Below are 20,358 nucleotides of genomic sequence, written 5' to 3' on the forward strand. Positions count from 1 at the left end.
TGTGAGTCCATAATAAAGGACACAGGTGACCCCAATCCAATCCCCAAGCTCAAGGTTTTAGGCAATTTGGAAACGGAGAGATGAGTAAGTGAGACAGTGGACACAGCACATGGCAGGACAAAGTAGGGGGACTTAAAGCTTATAATAGGTTGTCAATAAATATCTGTTGAATGACTGAGTGAATGAATGAATGAATGAATGGTGTGAGTAAGGTGGAAAGGCAAACGGGGGAAGTGCAGTCAGGTTTCAAGCAGATTTGAATCACAAAGGCAACCTCCTATTTCTTAGCTCTTGGCTTAACAGTGGGGTTGACTCTTTTTGCCATGAGCATTTTAATCCTCATTCTCCTATGCTGATATCTCCTATCTCCGTATCTCCTATGCTGAGGATGCCCTCAGCATCCTCCCTAAAAGGTAGGACTATAAAAGGTAGGACTAGATGAGCTGACCCCCTCAAGGCCCCTGGCCTCCCCTCTACCTCCAAAGCCCTTTGCTGCCCCAGCAAGGGACGGCAGGCTGCACCCTCCCTCTGAGCTGCCTGTAAAGGTGTGGCCAGGGGGCAAGCCAGAGGATTCCTTCCTGAACCTTCTTGAAGGACTCAAGTTGCCAAGCCCCTCTCTTTGTCTCCTTATGTCACCTCACTGAGGATGAGAAGAAGTGTGGACTGAGGGGGGATCAGGTGGGGCAGTGGGACACTGAGTGGCCACGTCCTGGACAACACAAGAGCACTGGAACAACAAAGCTGTCCAAGGAAACCCTAAGGAGGCTACCCCAGGGTCTCCTATAAGTGGGCTGAGGTCCTCACCCAGGCCAGGGCAGCTAGCCTGGACTTAGCTCAGAGACGTCCTGGAAGGATGGACGGTGCCAGCTTCAAGCATGGGGATCACAGACTTCCAGTCTCCCTGTCCCAGCCCTGCCCCTCCGGTTTTTGGTTTGATGTCAGCCCTTCTGCACAGGGAGAAGGGACTGATGGGAGGAGAGAGGGAGGGGACCCAAGGCTCAGGATTCCCCACCCAGAGTCCCCTTAAGGCAGATAATTTGTGCTTTACAAAAAGATCACTGATTCTGCCAATGAAACAAACAAACAAACGCACAAGGACCAAACAAAACAAATAAGACAAATCACAATGAGTCGAGAGGGCAGCGAGATCAGGAGGAGGAACAGGGGCAGGGAGGGCGGGGCAGGTCCAGGCAGGGGTCCTCAGGGCAGGCTGGCAATGTCTCTCTCTGGAGGGGGGCCGACTGGCTTGGGGCTGCTCTCATTGGCTTTTCCTTCAAACATCATGACTCTGGTTTGGAGATGGAGAAAAAACAAAACAAAACAGGATTAAGACCCCTTCCCTCATCCAAGAAAAGATCATCCCAGCCCTCACATCAGCAGGGTTCTCAACAGAATGCCCTTGCATCCATCCTTAAGTGGAATCTTCTCGGAAGCCCATGAAGGCAGCTATGTGGAAGGGGCTGCTAGTCCCACTTTACAGAGGAGAAAACTGAGACGCAGAGTGGCAATGTGACTCTTCAGAGCCACACAGGCAGTCCAAGGCAGGAGGGGACTCCAGATCATTGACTTATAGGCCATGAGCCTTCTCCTAACCACGCTGCCTGGCCCATGGCTCTGCTCAAAACCCCTTCAGATCTTCAAAAACCTCCCCCTGCTCTGAGAGTAAAGTCTGGGGAGTAGAAGATAGGGGTGCAGAGGGTAGCCTCTGGAGGGAAACAGCCTGGATTTGAATCCCAGCCCTATTGCTTCCCCACGGGGTGACTCAGGCAAGACATCCAACCCCACTGACGCTCAGTGCTTCCATCTGGAAGCGGGAGTGCCGACAGCGCCCACATCCAGAGCTGCTCCAGGCGTTGGTGCCCCACTCCATATGTAGTCACTCCCTGTGGCTCTTCCAGTCCCCTCCCTTTAAATCCCACCTAAAGGGTGACAGGCCACCAACGGCTTGCCTCTGAGCTGCAGATCTGCACATCCAGCTCCCTCCTGGTCTTCTCCCCAAGGATGTCCACTTCAGCACATCAAAAACCAAGCTCTTAATTCTCACCTTCCCCACCTGCTCTTCCCTCAAAGCAAACGGCGCCGTGACTCGCTCAGTTACTGAGACCCCAGACCTCCTCATTTTCCTTTACACCCACATTTGGGCATTGCAGTAAACTTCCCAGCTCTGGCTCCAAAATCACTCCCAATTCCAACAGCTCCTGCCCACCTCCACTGCAGCCTCTCCAGGCCAAGCAGCCTCATCTCTTACCTGCAGGAATGCATGAGCCTCCTACAGGCCTCTCTGCTGCCACTAGCCCGTGACACAGCCAGAGGGAGCAAAAGTCAGCCCCTAGCTTAGAGTACTCCAATGGCATCCCTCCACATTCATACAGAATGCTAAGTCCGACCGTGGCCCATAAGGCCCCATGTCACCTGGCCTCTCCCCATCTCTGCAGACTCATCCTTTGCTCACTGCACTCCAGACACACTGGCCTCTGTGCTGGTCCTTGAGCATACAAGCACAGTTCTGCCTCAGGGCCTTTGCACTTGCTGTATTTCCTCTGCCTGGAATGCTTTTCCCCAGATCTTCACATGGCTCATCTCTTCCCATCTCCCTCCCTCAGGGCTCTGATTAAATGTGCCTTCTCAGTGAGATCTTCCCTGCCCGCTATCCCATCCCTCTCTGCTCCTCTTGCCCACTTTATTTTGCTTTGTACAACACCCTTGCAATCTGGTGTTTTGGGTTTGGGGGTTTTTTTTTGGTCTGTCTCCTGCCATTAGAATGTTAGCTCCATAAGGCTAGCAACTCATGTGTCCCCAGCACCTAGATATAATAATTCCTGGCACAGGATTGGTGCTCAGTAAATATTTGCTGAGTTAATGAATGATATCTAAGGAGTCAACGTGCAGACGAGTGCCTGACACGTGGTAAACGTCCACCACGTCTTAGGTATCGTTTTAATAGCATCATTCCTCTCATGGCTCCACCCGGCCTCTCGGGTGCAGTGTGATCCGACCTGATGGTTCTCCCACCCCGCCTCCCGCCCCGTCCCACCCCACACAAAAGGCTCTGACCAGCCCCAACTGTGGGCTCACGAGCAGGTCGCTCAGCTTCCTTAGGCCTCAACATCCCCCTTTGTAAAATGAGACAGGTACATTTTACATTTAAAAAAAAGGTTAATCTTATTTCACAAAAGCCAAGTGACTGTCCTTCTCAGCTTGGGCAAACGCCATGAGACTCTCCGGGGAACTTCTGCACAGCTCCTCTGCAGCGGGGAAGGACCTGCGGAGCGTGATTTTGGCCGCCATATACTAGGATTTTGCCGTCAGCCAGGTCCTGGGCTGGACTCTTCATATGTGTTGTCTCATTGACCCTCAGGATGCCACATCACACAAGATTACTTACTATCATCTCTATCTCACAGGCAAAGAGACTGAGGCTCAGGGACCTAAGGTCGTTTGCCCAGTCATTTTGGTAGCAAGTAATCGCATCAAGATTTGGATTCTACCTCCCTTTGAACTAGACCCAGTTTTTAACTCTATATTATGCTCACAACAACCCTGCGGGGTAGTAGAGTCACTTTACAAATGAGGAAACTGAGGCTCAGAAAGTTTCGACAGCAGATTCATCTTCGTTGTCGTCATCATCATCATCATCATCATCACAGTTGCCACCTACTGAGCACTGATTCTGCTACAGGCTAATTTCACCTGCAAGGTACGTATCAACGTGGCTGTTAGACAGATAAGCAAATCAGGGTCAGAGAAATTAAGAACCTTGCCCAGCAGGTCACTCAATGAGTTACCTCCTGGCTGGGGACTGGCTGAGGTGCCCGAGCCAGGGGCATCTCCACACATAGCGACTTTGCCTTCCGAGGCGCCAGGGGAAGCGGGAGGTACTCACAGCTTGAGGACAGCTGACCGTTTCCCCAGCATCATGTTCACGAAGTCTCGGTAGGAGATGGTGTCGCTGACCCCACCCGTCACCTCAGAGATCATCTTCTTCATCTCCAGGTGGGTCTTGGGGACCCCAAGCTTCTCCATCATCCTCTTTAAAGACATCAGATCTGCCGGAGGAAAAGCAGATCTGTTAAGTGGAGACGAGGCTGAGCGAGGAAGCTGGCAAAGCTCCCCTCCTGAACCCCACACCCAGAAGAAGTCCAGCGGGATAGCCCCTCCCTGGAGACTGCAGTCAAAGGCCTTTCTCCTCCAGGGAGAATGAGCCCATCACACCCTCCCTGCTCTCTTCGGAGGCAGTATAGACTAGTCGTTAGAGACATGGGCTTCTAGAGTGGGACAGACGTGGGCTGGAATCCAGTTCTGCTCTTCCTGGCTGTGGGACCTAGGGCAAATTACTTAACCTCTCTGAACCCCTGTTCCCATCAGTGGTAAAATGGGTTGATGAGATCATCTGGAGGGACGAGGCACGAGAAGCACCTGCCACAAAGCAGGTGTTCAGTAAGGGAGCTGCTGGTCTTGACTCAATCGTTGTCAGCTCTGCGGCTCCCCAGGGTTAGGGTGAGCCATGCGCCCGCTGCTCCAGCTACCCAGGAAGTCACTGCCCGGAAAGGCGGGGTCAGGGAGTCGGCCAGACCCCAGGCATCGAAAGTCACTCTCCGGGGCCGCGGGTGGCAGCTCTCCCCACCTGCCACCCCTGCAGTGCTAGGGCTCCACTTTGCTGGAAGGACGAGGCTGCCAAAAATATCCTGCAGAGCAGGGAAACCAACAAAAGAACAAAATTCAAGGAAAACAAGGGAGGCACCGAAAAGTCACTGCACTCCAAGGAGTTGCTGCCTCTGACCTCCCAGCTCCCAAGATCTGAGGCAATTTCCTTCAGATTGTTCCACGAACAATTGGTCAGCAAAGGATGGCGGGAGTTGGGGGTGGGGCAGGGGGCTGATTTTGGGGGGGGGAGAGGTGCGCCAGCTCACCCGAGAGGCGGGGCGGGCAGGACTGGTGCCAGACTCCTAGGTGCCAGCATGTCCGGGGCATTTCAGAGAAAGCTGGGCAGCAGTTCGGCAGGAAGAAGTGAAAGGTCTCCCCACACGCTGCTGGCCAGACTCTAAATTGGCAAGACCTTGCTGGAAGGCAATTTGGCAAGATGCTTAAAAGGCTTTGACCCAGAATGTCTAATTCCTGAGATTTACTCTAAAGAAATAATCAGCGATGTGGACAAAGATTCATGCACAAAGATGTTCTTCACAGGATTGTCAATAATAGCTAAAATTGGAAGTCTCTAAATGGGCGATACTAAGGCGTTGGCTGAATAGATTATAGTCCATCCCCACAATGGAATGTTACACAGCCGTTAATTATATTTCAAAAGAAAAGTTAATCATATGTCAAAATATTTACAATGTTAAAGTTATATATATAAAAAGAGGAGGTTCTAAAATGGTATCAAACAGCCTTTGCGATTGGAACAGAGTGCAAGGATATAACCCAAAACGTTTACAGCAGTCACTTCTGGGATGTGGGATTGCGGATATGATGTATTCTTGTCTTGTGCTTTGCTGGGTTGTCAAAAAATTTTTAGGATGAAAATGCATTAATGTGATAATCCAAAAAATTTTTTCTACAGAAAAAAGGATCAAAATATTCAAACAGGAGAAGAACGAGAGAGGATAGAGAAAGAATGGAAATACCAGTGGCAGTGACTACACTGGAAGTTCAGGGTGAAACGGAGGAGGGAGAGCCCATCTGGAAATCAAAGGCTGGGCTCTGGGCCACTAACCACCAGGTGCCCCAAGTAAGTTGCTTCACCTTTCTGAGCCTCGGTTTCCCCATCTGTAAAATGGGGATAATTAAACCGGCCTTGACCGTGTCATAGCGTTACCGGGGAATGTCAAGATATGGTCTTGAACATAAGCGCCAGAGGACAGGCGTTTGTCACCCCTAGCGCCTGGACGGTAGGACACAACGAGGGTCTGCTGGAGGAGGGAACCAATGTACGTGAAAGCACCTTGTCAACTGCAGGACAGTGTACAAAGGGAAGGACAAGCTTGGGGACAAAGGAAACGCCAGCCCCCAGGCCAGAGCATCAGCAGCCTGAGCAACTCCAGCCCCGGGCAGAGGCGGCACCCTCTATCCTGAGTCCCTGTAGCACCTGGGGTGGGAGGCTGAGGTGTGGGCAGGGAGGTGGGTGAGGAGGGAAGAAGTGGGAGAGCAGTTTGGGGGCAGTGGGTCCAGGGTAGAAGGCAGACAGGCTCAAGGCTGGCCCATCAGGAGGCTTCAGTGTCCTCGTCACACTCAGGAGAGCACCTCATGCCCCTCACCCACACAGGTGGGTCAGTGGGGCTCTCTGGATCCTCACACTCTCTACCCACCGAACACCCTCCTCCCCAGCCCACTCGAGGCCTCACTCACCAATCTCGCCCTCATTGTTCAGGTCAAACTCCATGTACTTCTCTGGAAATCACAGAGCGAAAACTGGCATTAGCTTGGAAGCAGGGTCGCCCCTTGCAGGGTCCCACTGACTCCCTTGAGGGCAGCTGGCCAGGTCCTCAGGGAGCCCACACCACCCTCCTCACCCCAGTCGGAGGTCTTCATGTGAGTCCTATCATCTCAGCCGTCGTCTCTGGAGAAAGCTCGCCCTGCCTGCACCCCTCTCCCACAGGCGCTGTGGAGAAAGGTGCCTGGGGGCCACTCTGACCCTCTGCCCAGGAGGGCAGCTGCTTCCTCCTAGGTCCCCACCAGCAGGCCGGCTGCATCCAAACTGACTGCAAAGTGACTGGAATAGATTCCTGGCCCTGGGAAGGGCGGGGTGGGGGCAGGAATGGGTGTGTGGAGTGTCTCAGGTGATTCTCATGGGCAGCCAGATGTGGGAACTGCTGATTTAAGGAGTCCCTGTGGTTCGGAACCTTTAGGGGGCACCACTGAGAATCTGATGCTCTCCCGGGAGAAATGCCTGTGGACCTGCCCTTGACCAAAAGTGGCACATACAGCGTCCAGGGGTACAAAGACACTCCCCCCAAACCTCACCTATGGATGTTGAGTTAAACCTCCTGGATCAAGGGGTCCGGGAACGTCCAACATCGAGGAGGATAACTCGGAGCAATGCGCTTAGCATCCTCTGACATGGACAGTGTGTGCAAACAAGTCCTGTGGCCTTGGGCAGGTCGCCCCGGCCACAGAAGAGCAGGGCCTTCAGGGTGGGGTCTATTCTGCGTGGAGAGGCCGGCGCGAGAAGGCTAAGGTCCTCCTGGCGGTCTGCAAGTCACCTTCACGTCCACCCACTTCGTGACCGTCTGTGAGGGAGGGGGGCTGCCTGGACTGTTCCTCCGGGGATTCTCAGGGCCCCTCCTCTTGCCTTCAGGGCCCCCCAGCCTTTCTAATTGGGCACCGCCACCCCCTCAAGTCACCTCCTTCCATCTGACAGGCCTTGTATTCCCTGCGCTCTCTTGCCCCTCCCCCCCCACTAGAACACGAGCTGCCCAGGGCAGGGCCCTCTGGTCTGTGTGTTCTCCACTGTATCCCCAGGCCTGGAACGGGGCCTGCCGCACAGTAAGCGCTCACTTGGAGATGGATGAGTGACTAATTTGAAGAGCTTTACAGGCCCTTCGCTTCCAAGCTAACTTCCTGTGGTCCCAGTGGGCCCGAAGGGATCCAATCCTACGTCCCAATAACCAGGAGAGTGGACTTTAACCCCCGAGACCTCCGCCCCTCCTCCCAGAGCCGCCTCTGAAGAGCGACCCCGCTGGTGTCCAGAGGGAAGAGAATGGGCTGCTCCTTCTTTGCATGGCTCCCATAGGGGTGGCTGGGACAGGGTGCGGGACAGGACTGGGATGGGGGTGTCTTTGTTCCAGTTCTTTTTTTTAATGTAAAAAGCACCACGGCCTAACGGCTAAGAACAGGGGCTTTGGAGTGAGACCAATATGGATTCAAGTCCCAACTCTGCCACAGGTGAGCTGTGTGACCTCAAGGAAATGACTCCACCTCTCTGAGCCTGAGTTTCTTCATCTATAAATTCAAGATCACACCATCTCCCTCCTGGCTGGATTGAAATGATTCAGGGAGCTCACAATACAGCATTCAAAGTGCTTCCCACGTGGTCACTGCTCAACAAATGCTTAGCCATCAGTGTCCTGTCTAAGGACGATGAAGCCGTAAGCGGTCTGAGGAGCACTTGGCAGTTCTTTGCCTTGGAGCAGGGAGGATGCCCATGCTGCCAAGGCTTTAGTGGGGGAATGTGGTCTCGAGGATGTTTGCCGTGGTCCTCCAGCGTGCCCAGGGCTCCCTGCGCCCTGAGTGCATCTCCGGGGCAGGAAAGGTGGGTCTGTCCTGCTCCTTATGTGCACGGCTCCTCTCCTTTTGAGCTGCTGGCTGGGAACCAAGCTCCAGGGCCCGGAACAGAGGGACCTTTATGCCGCCCTTTCCCTGCGCGGGCTCCTGGGCCCTGTTTTCTTTTCATCCCGTGCTGCTGGGATTCAATGGGCAGAAACTCTGCCCCCTGCCCCACTGTGGCGACACAAACGTCCATTCTCCACAGGGGCTCCCGAGGCGCTCCACCACGGAGGGGGCGAGGCCAGAGCTGCCACAAAGAGCTGATTGTGTGCTGGGGCCCCGGGAGCAAGCAGGGCCTGGGCAGCGGCGGACAGGAGCCAACCTGAGCCCTGCCGGGCAGCCGGGGGGACAGAGGGGCAGGCCGGGCCTGCAGGCGAGGGGTGAGGGGGCCTGGGATGGCATGGAGGCAGGTGGAGGGGCCTGTGCCCCCTGGCCAGGTACCCCATCTTGCAGCCCGCCGGGAAGAGGGGCATTCTGGATGAAACGGCAGCAGGAAGGAATTCCCTATGGCACAAGGAATCCTGTGTGTGAGGGCTGAGGGGCAGCCCAGCTCTCCTGGGATGGCAGGGCAGCCAGCGCCAGCCTACCTTTGAAGGCTGCGAGCTTTTCCGGCAGGTTCTCTTCATCGCTGTACTTCTGGTCACAGAGAAACTCCTACAGAGGGGAGAGGACAGCGCTGAGCAAGGGGTCTCACTGACACGTAGGCCCCCTGCCCCAGTGCCTCCTCTCCCGCCAGGTGGCCAGGCTTGGCCAGGCAAGGCAGGAGGCACTGGTGTTTGTCCTGGCCCGCTGACAGCCCTCAAAGGCAGATCTTCAGAGTCCACCCTGTGGGTAGGAAGTCTGCTCAGCACTCGGGGTAGGGCCCAGAGGGTGTGCTCTAGAAGAATAACCACCTCAGTCAGCCTCCGAATCAATCACCGGTGCAGGGACCCAGGCCTCCCCCCAGGGCACCCTGGCTCGGAGTCCGTGAACCAGAAAAGCTGCCTGGTTCCAGCATTAACTTCTTAGGTATGTGACCCTAACATGTCAATGCCTCTCTGTATCTCTATTGCTCTATCTGCCAAATGGGGATAATTACCATGGCTACTTCTCGAGTTCACGTGAGAATCCAAGGAGCATGTATGTGTGGCTCCTGGCATACAGCAAGCGCCCAATAAACAGCAGCTGTCCTGTTATGAGTCTCTGCTCTGGCCAGAAAATGACTGTATACCCTCTCATCTGTGTCCTCTCATCTGAAGGGCCCACTTCCCCTCAGATACTTGGAGAGACTCAAACAAGAGGAGGGTCAGAAGGGGACACTCACAGCCTCCAGAATGAAGCACCCACCCACGTGAGCTCTTCGGATCTCCCGGGGGCCCGAGAGGCAGCAACTATTACTACTCCCATTTTGCAGATGCTGAAACTGAGGCTCACACAGCCAGAGCTTCAACTTGGCTCCATCGCATTCAGAGCCCACATCCTTAACCCTGACACTTAGAGATGAGCAGATGGCAGGCACTCACCCAGCTTCACAGCAAAAAGCTGCCAATTAGTAAGCGCCTGCTACGCCGGGCACGGGGCCAGGTCTCTTACGTGCCTTGTTGCTGATCTTCAGGCAGTCCTGGAAGCCACATTCAGATGGGGACACAGAGGCTGTGTTCCCGTCCTAGCACTGGGCCCCGCAAATCCCCTCTGCTCTGGACCTCGCTTTCCTCTTTACTGAACCGACTGGACACGGGTGTTGCTGCTCCATGTGTTCGTTCATTCAACAGGTTTTGAGGGACCACAGTGTACACTGCTCTATTCTAGGCCTCAAGGAAGCACGTGAGACCAAGGCGAATAAGATAAGGTCCTTAACCCTAAAATTAACAGAAGTTCACATTTAAAATAATGTTAAATGTTACCTAGGTCAATCACCCAACCTGTTTCTAAATTTTCCACTAAGTGATGACCAGGTCTGTACTTACACATCTCCAAGGACAGGGAACTCACCACTTTTCCAGTCTGTCGTGTAAACCCCCAAGAAGCTTAAAGTAGAAGAGGCAAATGACAAGGACCGAAATGACTATAAAGCACTCAGGGTTTGGGTCTCAGTCCCCTTCTTACCAGCTGTGAAATGGGCACAAGGGTACCCACCTCCTCAGGCACCGTCCCCTCAATGGGGATAACCTACTCTGAGCATTAGTACCAGGCTATACGTCAGTGCTGAGTAAGCAATGGTGTGATGGAGTGTGGGGCAGAATACCGTCCCTTCCGGGGCTCCAGGTCCTCCACGTTAACAGCATCCCGACAGAGTAGGAGAAACCCAACTGCCAACATGGCCCCACCTGCTGGGTCGGGGAGCTCTGATTATCCCCTTGCTTTTGGCAGGCACTGTGCTAGCCCCTTACGTCCTCAAGGCCACTATAATTCCCATTTCTCAGGTGAGAACATGAAGACCAGAGAGGTTAAATAACATGTCTAAAGTCCCAGGGCGCTGAGGAAGCGCCAGGTTGGTTTGGAACTGGGTGTATCGGACTCCAGGGTCCGTGCCTCCAGCAGCCAGGCTGAGGGCAGCCCCAGCGCCCCTGGGGTCCGGCTGGCTTGGCCACAGCCCCACTCGGGGCCTTATTTCCATGCACCATGCAGGGCCTCCACTTAGCTGGCGCTGGAACCTTCTCCCGCAGCCTGGGCGGCTGCCCTCTTCCTGGCCAGCTCTGTCCAGAACTTCTCTTCCTCTTGGCTCCCTCTCATAGCTCTTCTCCACTGCTGCCCCCACCCCATTCTCTGACCAAAAGTAGGACAATTAACTCTTGTCTGTGGCCCTGAGCGGACCAGGCACCTCCCAGGGTCACAGATTCCATACCTGTCCAGCGGAGGGACAAACAGTTGAGTGGTTCCCAGACTTTGGGGTAATGCAGAAAGAAACGTTTCCAAAAAAATGGGGGAGGTGCTCATATCGGGCCGCCAAGTTTTTATTTTGCCAAGCAAAGACTTTAAACAATTGCCATTGACTATTGCCATGAGTTCAGAAAAGGATATTTCATAAAAGTGGGAAGTTCACAATCTCAGAATTTTTAAATGGAATCCATATAGCCTAAGTTCAACTCACTACGTTCTCCCTACGTTCCCTTCACTTCACTACTTTAGGAACTGTAAAGGCTTCATGGGGAAGCACAGGAGCACAGGCTAGGCCCAACATCTGGGAACCTCTGGGGAGAGACCTAGGGGCCCTCCCAACTCCCATGTCTGGTTGGCCAGAAATCCTGCACCAGCCCAGAGCCTGTCTATAAGATGTACGGACCACCTCTGGGGATCCAGGCAGATTGAGTTCAAAGGGTGGGACATGGTCCCTGGTGTTGGAGACAAATCGTGCACAGACACACACAGAACAACCAGGCAGCGATTGAGAGCGAGAGCATGAATCGAGAGTGCTTAATGACGACGCCCTTTCGCTGGGCCGGGCCCTGGGCCAGGCTCTCAGCAGGCGCAGCAGCCCTGGGGGTCCAGGGTTATTGACCCGTCACTGATGAAGCCAGTTTTCTCCTTAGCACTCATCACCACCTAACGTGCTATTTTATTCGTGTCCCTCCTCCCACTCCCACCACAAGACGGGGCGCCTCAGCCACCCTGGCCTCCCTCCCATGCCTCCCCCAGGCCAGGCCTGCTCCCAGCTGGGGACCTTTGCTCTAGCTGTGCTCCCGGCCTGCAGCGCACATATCTGTGCATCTCCCCCTCACCTCCTTCAAGCCTTTGCTCAACTGTCACCTTCTCATGAGGCCAAGCCCGCCCACGCTGCCCACTGCAGGCCCCTGCTTCTACTTCCAATCTGCCTCATCTTCCCATGCGTCTCCTTTCTCCAGGGATGAGTCACCTCCTAAGGCAATTTACAATGTAATTGCTTGTTAAGGGTGTTGTCCATTGTCCATTTCCCGCTGCTAGAATGCAGGTGCACAGAGTAGGCGCTCCATGAATGTGTGCAGGATGAGTGAATGAATTGAGACTCAGAGAGGATGAATAAATTGCCCAAGGCAGCACAGCGGCCGAGCTGGGATTAAAGTCAGATTCCCTCCTGGCACAGAGCTGAGGAGCAGAAGTGACCTGAGGAAGCAGGTGTTGGAAGATGCTGGGAGGAGGCAGGCCCTTGGCCACAGGTTCTAGGAGGATGTGTTTCCTGTCTTGTGCCCCACGGATGCCTAGCATCCGTGGCGCTCAGCATACAGTAGGTGCTCAATAAAGATCTGCTGAATGAATGGAGAAGCCTGCCATTCAGCCCAGAATGACTTTCTCCACTCTCACCCCTGAAACGGTCAGATGGCTTTGCAAAAGTTTGTGCATACATGTGACAGAGACTGGAGAAGATTCAGAGATTGGAATCATATTTTTTCACTAGTGCCAAAAATGACAAATGCATGAGCCACAGAGTGACCAGGGGTGGGAGAAGCAGCTGACCCGTCTGTGTGTGGGTCGGCTGACCCTGGGCTCAGGGCAGCTGTGTGGACCATACTTTTGGCAGGCGGCCGCGGGAGGGAGGCAGGCGGGCAGGCAGCAGGAACAGGAGCTCCACTGGCTGGGCTGCCAGCTCCCGCCCCACTTCTGGTTTCTCGGTTCCTGCTCAGGCACAGCCCCCAGCTTCCTCCCTCCAGGTGTCCTCTCCGACATCCTTGCTCAGTCTCGGGGCACAGCCATGCCCAGGGGGCAGGTACCCTGTCTGTCCAGACTCCAAGACTCCAGCTGCCCTGACTCTGGGTCCCCAAGAGGAGATGGAGATAGAAGCCACCCCAGATGTTTGGAAAAAAGCAAAAGCAGAGACGAAAAGAGGGCAAGCTTGGAGCCAAAATGCCTGGATTTGAACTACTTAGTTGCTGTGTGAAAATCACTTCATTTCTCTGTTCTTTGGTTTCCTCATCTGCGGGAAGGATAAAAATATCTTGTCTGCTTTGTAGGTTTTTCCTGAGCACCACAGTATGTAAGTAAATACAGGTAAAGTCCTTACCACAGTGCCTGGCACTTAGTGAACATTAGATAAATATTAGCTTTTACTATTATCTACTAACATTTACATCCATACAATCCACTTATAACCCCCACAGCTCATCGTTCAGACCATCACTGACTATTAAATAGATCAGGAAGGAGACCCCCTCTCCCTGGCCTTGGCTGGTTATGATTTCTCTTTCCCCTTTCTGGGTATCCCAATTTGAGATGGGACAACTGAGGCTCATAGAGGTTGCTCAACTTGCTCAAGACCATGAAGTTTTAACAATTCAAGGTCTACCTCCCTTCACCATCCCAGCTCCCTCCCTGCCCCAAACAGGGAGAAGGTGGCCTGGCCACAGGTTTCTGGGCAAAGAAAGTCAATACTGGGAGACACCATTCTTTTTGGGCAGCTGCAGAAGAAGGTTATTCCAGAGGCCAGGGAACCACTCTATAGCCCTCTAGGGGGCTGGGGGGGGGGGGCGGTGTGGATGCTTAACTCCAGCCCCATCACCCTCTCACACTCCAACCCACTGTCCCCAAAGACAAGTTTTTCCAGCTGCAGAAACTGTTGTGGGGACTCCAGGTATGAGGGGGGCAGGGGGCCCCGGGCTCCGAGAGTGACTAGTGATATGCAGAAGGACAAGTCTGGAGGCCTTGGTGGCCCGGTCAGTCCCTGGCAAAGAGCCAGGAATGCAAGTGGGCAGGAGCCTGGGATGGAAAACAGGAAGCCATGAGCCAGGCAGTCACCCCTTAAGCCAGAGTGTCCATGGGCAAGGCCTTGGGAGGTGGCAGAGCTGTTAAAGCATCCACCCAGGCACAGAACCCAGAAAGGCTCCTCAGAGCATCCAGCTTGTCCTCTTTGTTCAGTAGCTGGGAAAACTGAGGCCCCAGAAGGGAAAGGTCTTGCCTAGAGCCACAGTGGTCAGAAGCCCCGCATAAACTCCCTGAGTCTGTGTGTGCCGGGCGGGGGGACGGGGCGGGCAGGTCAAATTGGGTCGCCTGGGTTCAAATTCCAGCTCTAGCTCTTATTAGCTCTGTGGCCCTGGGCAACTAGCTTTACCACTCTGGGCCTTAGTTTCCTCATCTGTAAAACGGGATCATCATGATAGACCCTCCTCATTGGGTTGGTATGAAGATTAAACGAGCTGACTGCATAGAAAGAGCCTAGCTCCTAGTACACTTACGACATGTTAGCAGTTGTCATTACGAGTTTGGATCACCCAAACTGAAGCTACGCCAAGAGACCATTGTGAGCAGGGGGAGGGCAGAGAAGAGACCCTCCCACGACTCTCCTTGTCCCACATAGCGCCAGGAAGCCCTCCTGGTGAGCTCTGACCCTCTGGCCATCCCTCCTCAAGGGCGAGCTTTGCTTTGTCCTTGGACACCTGGCTGACCTGGCAGTGAGGGGCCATCCGCACGGAACAGAGGCTCCCATCTCAGCCCGTGGGGACAGCGCCCGCAGCCACACCCGCTCACTGCTGCCTCTCTTGGTCACCTACAACCTCTGATGCACATCAGAACCAACCCCCCCCAACCCTGGGAGCCCCATCCAAACGCTCATGCCCGGGAGGGGGTATTTCCAAGACCAGCAGAGGTTGGCAGCCCCTGCTGTGTCCTGGCCTCCGGAACCCTGCCACCTGCCTGCTTACGCCACCCCGGCTTAACTTTCTTTTTGGGCTGGTACCTCTAGCACCTGCTCCCGGATGCTTGCTCCTGGCCCTCCAGGCTCGTCTTTATGTATTGGCTGCAGTAGAATTTTGGGGTGGGGAGATATGACCATCCAAGGGGCTGGTAGCCCTGGGGGAGAACCCCAAGGACAGGAGGCACCATGCCGGGCCGTGAGGCATCTGACGCAGCCCACAGGCTCTTAAAGGGCCAGGACCAGGCCACAGATGCCCAGCCTGGTGCCTGGCACATAGCAGGGGCCTGTAACATGCACCCACAGGACAGCAGGCTCACATCCCCCACGGCAGCTCTGGGACCTCATCCAGATGCCACGTCCTCACCAATAAATGGGGCCGCTGAAGAAAAACACCCTCCCAACTCACAAACGAAGCAGACCCTGCAGAAATTCCATCTCCAGCTTCCTGTGACATGGCCACATTGAGGTCGTGCCTGGCTGGACCTGTGCGGACACTGAATCCTCGGAGGCTCACGTGGCTGCTTATCACCATCTCCCTTATAATATATTAAGGAAGAGCAAAAGAGACGGGTGCCCAGCAATGCCAGCTGGACACGTTCAGCTGGGCAGGGACAGGGTGGCACTGCCAGTACACAGGAAGAGACACACCTTCGTAGTACCTGGGTCAGGTCTCAGAGGTCCTCCATTGCTCGGGGAGGGGCCAGGGACATACACTCCCCTGGGCAGAGATACCCAGCCTGCCGTACCCAGCTCTTCCCAGTACAGATGGTGCGTGGGTTCTGAAATAACCATTAGGCATCTAAATGCTACCGGGAATGCTGAGTGCCCTTCATTTAACCCAGGAGGGCTGGGAGCGTGGGACAGTAGCCAGAGATCCTTATCCACGTAAGCAAGAGAGGGCTGTGTCACAGCTAGACTGCAGCCACCTGGTGGATAGGGGCCAGGGCAGGCCACAAGCAGCTCCTGTAGTCAGAATCCCGGCTCTGCCACTTCCTGGCGGGGTGACCTTGGGCAGGTGACTTCACCTGGCTGAGCCTCTGTTTCCTCACCTTTAAAATGGGAGGCCTAGTAACCTTGTCCCATGGGTGGTTTACAGATTCTCGGTGCACGTCTCTCTCGTGGAGCATTCCATTGAGAGGAGTCAGGGAGATGACGCTTGTCGAGCGCCAGGCACGGAGCAAAGGCAAGACTCACGTCATTTTGTTAAAGATCCTGGCCTCTGACCGGCTGGAGCTGCAGCCCTCACCATTCTCTGGGCTCCTCCTGCTCAGTCCCTAAGGGTGCTCCGGGGGGCACCCACCCAGCCCCTCCGCTTCTCTCTGTCCCTGTGGGAAGCTGGAGAGAATGTGTCCTGTTGCCATATAAGGCCAGGCCTGGCTAGCCTGGGGTCACCTTCCATGCCACCAGGGCTCAGGGAATGTCAGCTATGTGGGGGGAGTAGGAGGCGCCCGCCAGTCCTGCCCGCTCCAGTAGTGCAGAGAATGCACGCGTGCACACACACACACACACACACACACACACACGCACATACATGGAGGCGGGGACAGGCACCCACGGAGGAGACCCAATCAAGCTCAGAGATTGAGAGAAGAGGCTGGGTTCAGGTTGTGGCTGTTTAAACCCAGGCAATTTACTCAACTCCTCTGAGTCTCGTTTTCTGTAAAATGGGAACAGACACTCGCACGATCAGAGGGGGCATTCAACAAGATAACGCTCGAAGCACGCCTGGCACGCTGCCCGGCACACACCAAGTGCTCAGAAAACCACAGCAGAACTAAAGTGAAACCCCAGAAAAGTGCATTTCCATACAGCTCCACCAGGACCTCCAGGTCCACCCAAGTCTCCTATTTTTACTCCTGAATCCTTCCAATAACAAAAGCCAAGGCTGAGCTACCCTGCTGCCTTCTGGCAGCCAGCCCCAGGGCGGGAGAAAGGCCCCAAGGGGAATTGGAGTGTTGGCCCAGAGAAGCCCCCAGAGCTGCCAGCCAGGCTGGGCTCTGCCCCAGGCAGCAGCCACAGCAGCACCCCAGCACAGGTGGTGAGCGAGTCATGAAGCTCACCTTCATGGCTTCTGGCTTTCACGGGGCCGCCCAGTAGCTGCTCAGGCCAGGCCCCCAGAAGCCTCGCTCCAGTGGGGCAGTGAAGCTGCACTCCAAAGGAGGGCAGTCTGGGCTGCCCACATGGTTCCCTCTAGAATCCGCCCACCCCAGGGACCTTCCGCTGTGGACATGATGATGGCCATGGGTGAAACGGACTCAGAGCCTCAGATAGAGCGACTCCCTGAGTCTGCAAAGAGCTTCCGTCTGCTCATCTCCACTGATTGTTGTCGGGACTAGGAGCAAAGCAGGGATCATGCTCCCATTTCACGCCAGGGGAGACTAAGGTTCTGCCAGATGAAGGAGTCTGGCCCAGGCTGGGCCACCCATATCTCAGACCTAACCCCTGGGTTTCCACTCCCTGAACCTTTAAACCATAAACCAACCAACGATAACAATCATGACAGCAGCTCTCCATGCTTTACACAGAGTATCTCTCTGAAAAATCACAACAGCCCCACTACCATTATCTCAAGCGGTTTGCTCAACCAAGGTCACAGAGCTAGACTCGTGACTCTAAATGATGGTGAGGCCACCTTGATCTGCTGCAGTGGGAGGCAGCTCAAGCTTCTGGTTTGATCCTGGAGCCTCCTTCCTCGAGGGGCCCAGAGCCTGGGCCCCAGCAGCCCTACAGTAGCCTGGGCTCTCGTGGTGGGTCTCAGAACACATCCGGGCAGGGAAAGGACACTAGACTGCAAGCTCAGCCACTGGCTTCTGTGTGGCCTTGGCCAGCTGCTCGCCCTCTCTGGGCACTGGGGTCCCGATGTGGCTAGACACAACCTCTTCTTGCTCCCCCTCCCCTGTCCCAGCGCTGCCAGATCAGCCCCTGAGAGCCACAGCCTAGCCCCCTTCTGAGCCAAGCCAGCCCACCTCCCAAAACAGCCCTGTAGCCTCCCCCACCCATGTCTGGCCCCCCTCCCCAAGGGCGGGGTTGGCATGGAAAGTCCCACACACTCTCAGCTCCTCTGGCTTGTCCAACTATGGTCACCTCTCCCCCATCTCCAGCTGTCTCTGGCTCAGGGTCCTCCAGGCTATGGGTGGATTCAGCCAGCTCGGAACCCGCCTGGCCTGGGGGCCCACAGGGCTGTATGAGGTCAGGGTTCCAGGCTCCTGTCCAGAAGCAAGACTGCCCAGCCCAAGGCTGGGCTGGCTGCAGAGTGAACTGGGAGGGAGCCCCGCAGCCTGGACCCCTGAGAGCCCCAGCCAGACATCCAGGCTCCCTTTCAGCTGTGCTCAAGATGGCACCAAGAGGCAGAGTGAGGATGGTTAGGAGGAGGCCAGAGTTTACCTGGAAGGACCCTGGGGTCCCCAGAGCCCTCTATGGGATTCCTACAGCCGATGGAATGAAATCAGATCTGCTGCTTAGCTCTGGTCAGTCCAAATCAAGGAGGAATCAAGACTGCAAGCCTCTGGAGAGAGGAAATACTACAACCGAGCCGCAGCCCCAGGACCCACCTCCATGCAGCCTCCACCAGGACCCTGCTGACCCCCTCCAGCTTCCGGCTCTGGGACTCTGAGCTGGGCTCGGACCTCAGGTGCCCAGTGGCCCCAGGGAACCAGCGGGGGAATACCCAGCCTTGTTTCAGTGGGCATGTCTCGGCAGCCAGTTAAGACGGCACCTGGGAAACGTCTTCCTCAGGAAATAATTCCAGTACCATCCATGGAGGTTGTCCTTCATGCCGGGTACTGGACCAAACATGCTACATGCCTTCCCTCATTGGGCCCTCACTGTGACCCTGGCTCTGTAAGGAGAGGTACTTGCTGAAGACCATGGAGCTGGTACATGATGGAGGTCAGATCTGAGCCCGGGGCTTGCAGAACCCTAGAGCCACTGGCTGTGCTGCCTTTGAGTTTGGCCAGTCCAGGCAGCCCTGACACTTTTCCTTATCTTCTAGAATCTACATTGTCATTAAACAAATGTTCATGGAGTTCCCACTGTGTGCCTGGCAACAGCGGGAAGAATTTCTTTATAGAAATCCACTAGGACCAGAAAAAAAAGCATCCAGGCTCCAAGAAACCTTTCCTAAAAGAGCTGTGGGGGTGGGGGTGGGGGCAGGCAAGAGGCCAGTACTTTCTGTGGTGGACAGAGCACTGGCCTGCGAGTCTGGAGGCTGAGGTTCTAACAGCAGTCTGATCCGCTCTTGCTGTGCCATCTTCGGGCAGCCACCTCGCCTCTCGGGGTCTCCCTTTCCTCCCTCCGCTGTAAAACCGGGGACTGCTCGGAGACCTCGGGGGTCCCTTCCAGCGCCAAATCCCTGCGGCTGGTCCCAAGAGGGCTTCCGGGGAGCCCCGGGCCGGGCTGGCATCGGAGCTCCCGGGCGGGCCCTACCTCCCTAGTCTAAGAGTAACAACTTGCAACCCGAGCCGCCGGGACCAGGGGGGTTGAGGGGGTGGAGGCGGACCTACCTGGAGTTGGAGGCACAGGGACAGGGGCGGAGGGAGGAGATTGGGGGAAGCCCGGGAGAAAGAGAGGAAGAGGGGTTGATTCTGTGGCAGGCACAGCCTCGCAGACGGAGGTGGGACCCCACCACCACCCCCGGGCTTTGGGAACTTTGGGGGCGAGCGGCGGGCAGCTCCGGCGACTCGCAGGCTGCCCTCGGCGGCGAGGCTGGAAGAGCGAAGGTGGCGGCGCGCGCTTACCCGGTTGATCTCGGCCAGCCTCCTCTCCTGCCGGGCTTTGAGCATGCCGAACGCCTTCCCTCCTGGAGGAGACAAAGAGGCAGTCCGGGAAGCGGGGGTCTCCCCGGGCCGTGCGTTCCCGAGCGCGCGCCCGCCTCCCGCGCGCCGCAGACCCCGCCGTCCGCCCCGTGCGCACAGGTGGCGGGCGGGGGACAGCGGGCGCGGGCCGGGGGCGGGACAAGGGCGCGGGACCGCGGGGGACAGCGGCGCCTACCTTGGAACCTGTTGCTGAGCGCGACCGACATGGTGAGCAGGGGGCTCCCGCCGGTTCGGGGCTTCGCGACCGCAGAGAGGGACGAGGAGGAGGGACTAGCGCCTGGTCCGAGCTCCGGCGGCGTGTGGCGGCGGGACCGAGGGGCGGAGAGGGACGGCGCGGGCGGCCGGACACACCCCTCCCTCCCTCCACCTCCAGGCCCGCCTCCCCTCCCCTCCCTGCTGCCTGGCCTCCAGCATCAAAGCCGCTATTATGCGGGCCGCGGGGCCGCGGGGCCGCGGCCGGCCCCTCTGCTGGAGGACGCGGAAAATGCACACAGCGTGGGGCCCGCCCTCTCCGCTCCTACTGGGACCTCGACAAGACCCTGCCCCGCGCCGGGCCGCGGTTTCTCCGTAAATCAAACGAGACGATCTTAGTTCGCACCTCACGGGGTTTGTAAGGATCAAATGGGGGGCGGGGCGGGGCGGGGCGGCAGGAGTGAGCGCTCACCCAACCAAAGCTGGTGCGTTACTCCTGCCCTTTGCGGA

The 20,358-nt window shown here is 56.1% G+C and overlaps 1 protein-coding gene across 1 annotated transcript; it reads right to left on the minus strand.

The window, feature by feature from the left end:
• Positions 1-1,127: 1,127 nt before the first annotated feature.
• AIF1L (allograft inflammatory factor 1 like) lies at positions 1,128-19,958 on the minus strand. The gene is made up of 6 exons (XM_004423588.3): positions 19,832-19,958; positions 19,579-19,640; positions 8,850-8,916; positions 6,346-6,387; positions 3,884-4,046; positions 1,128-1,288 (listed from the first exon to the last, which is right to left on the minus strand). The coding sequence occupies exons 1-6, from the start codon at positions 19,860-19,862 to the stop codon at positions 1,201-1,203; spliced, it is 453 nt and encodes a 150-aa protein (XP_004423645.1). The 5' UTR covers positions 19,863-19,958; the 3' UTR covers positions 1,128-1,200.
• Positions 19,959-20,358: the final 400 nt, after the last annotated feature.

The sequence above is a fragment of the Ceratotherium simum genome, chromosome 29 (genome assembly GCF_057802395.1).
Source record: "Ceratotherium simum simum isolate JZ-2026a chromosome 29, ASM5780239v1, whole genome shotgun sequence".
NCBI lineage: Eukaryota > Metazoa > Chordata > Mammalia > Perissodactyla > Rhinocerotidae > Ceratotherium > Ceratotherium simum.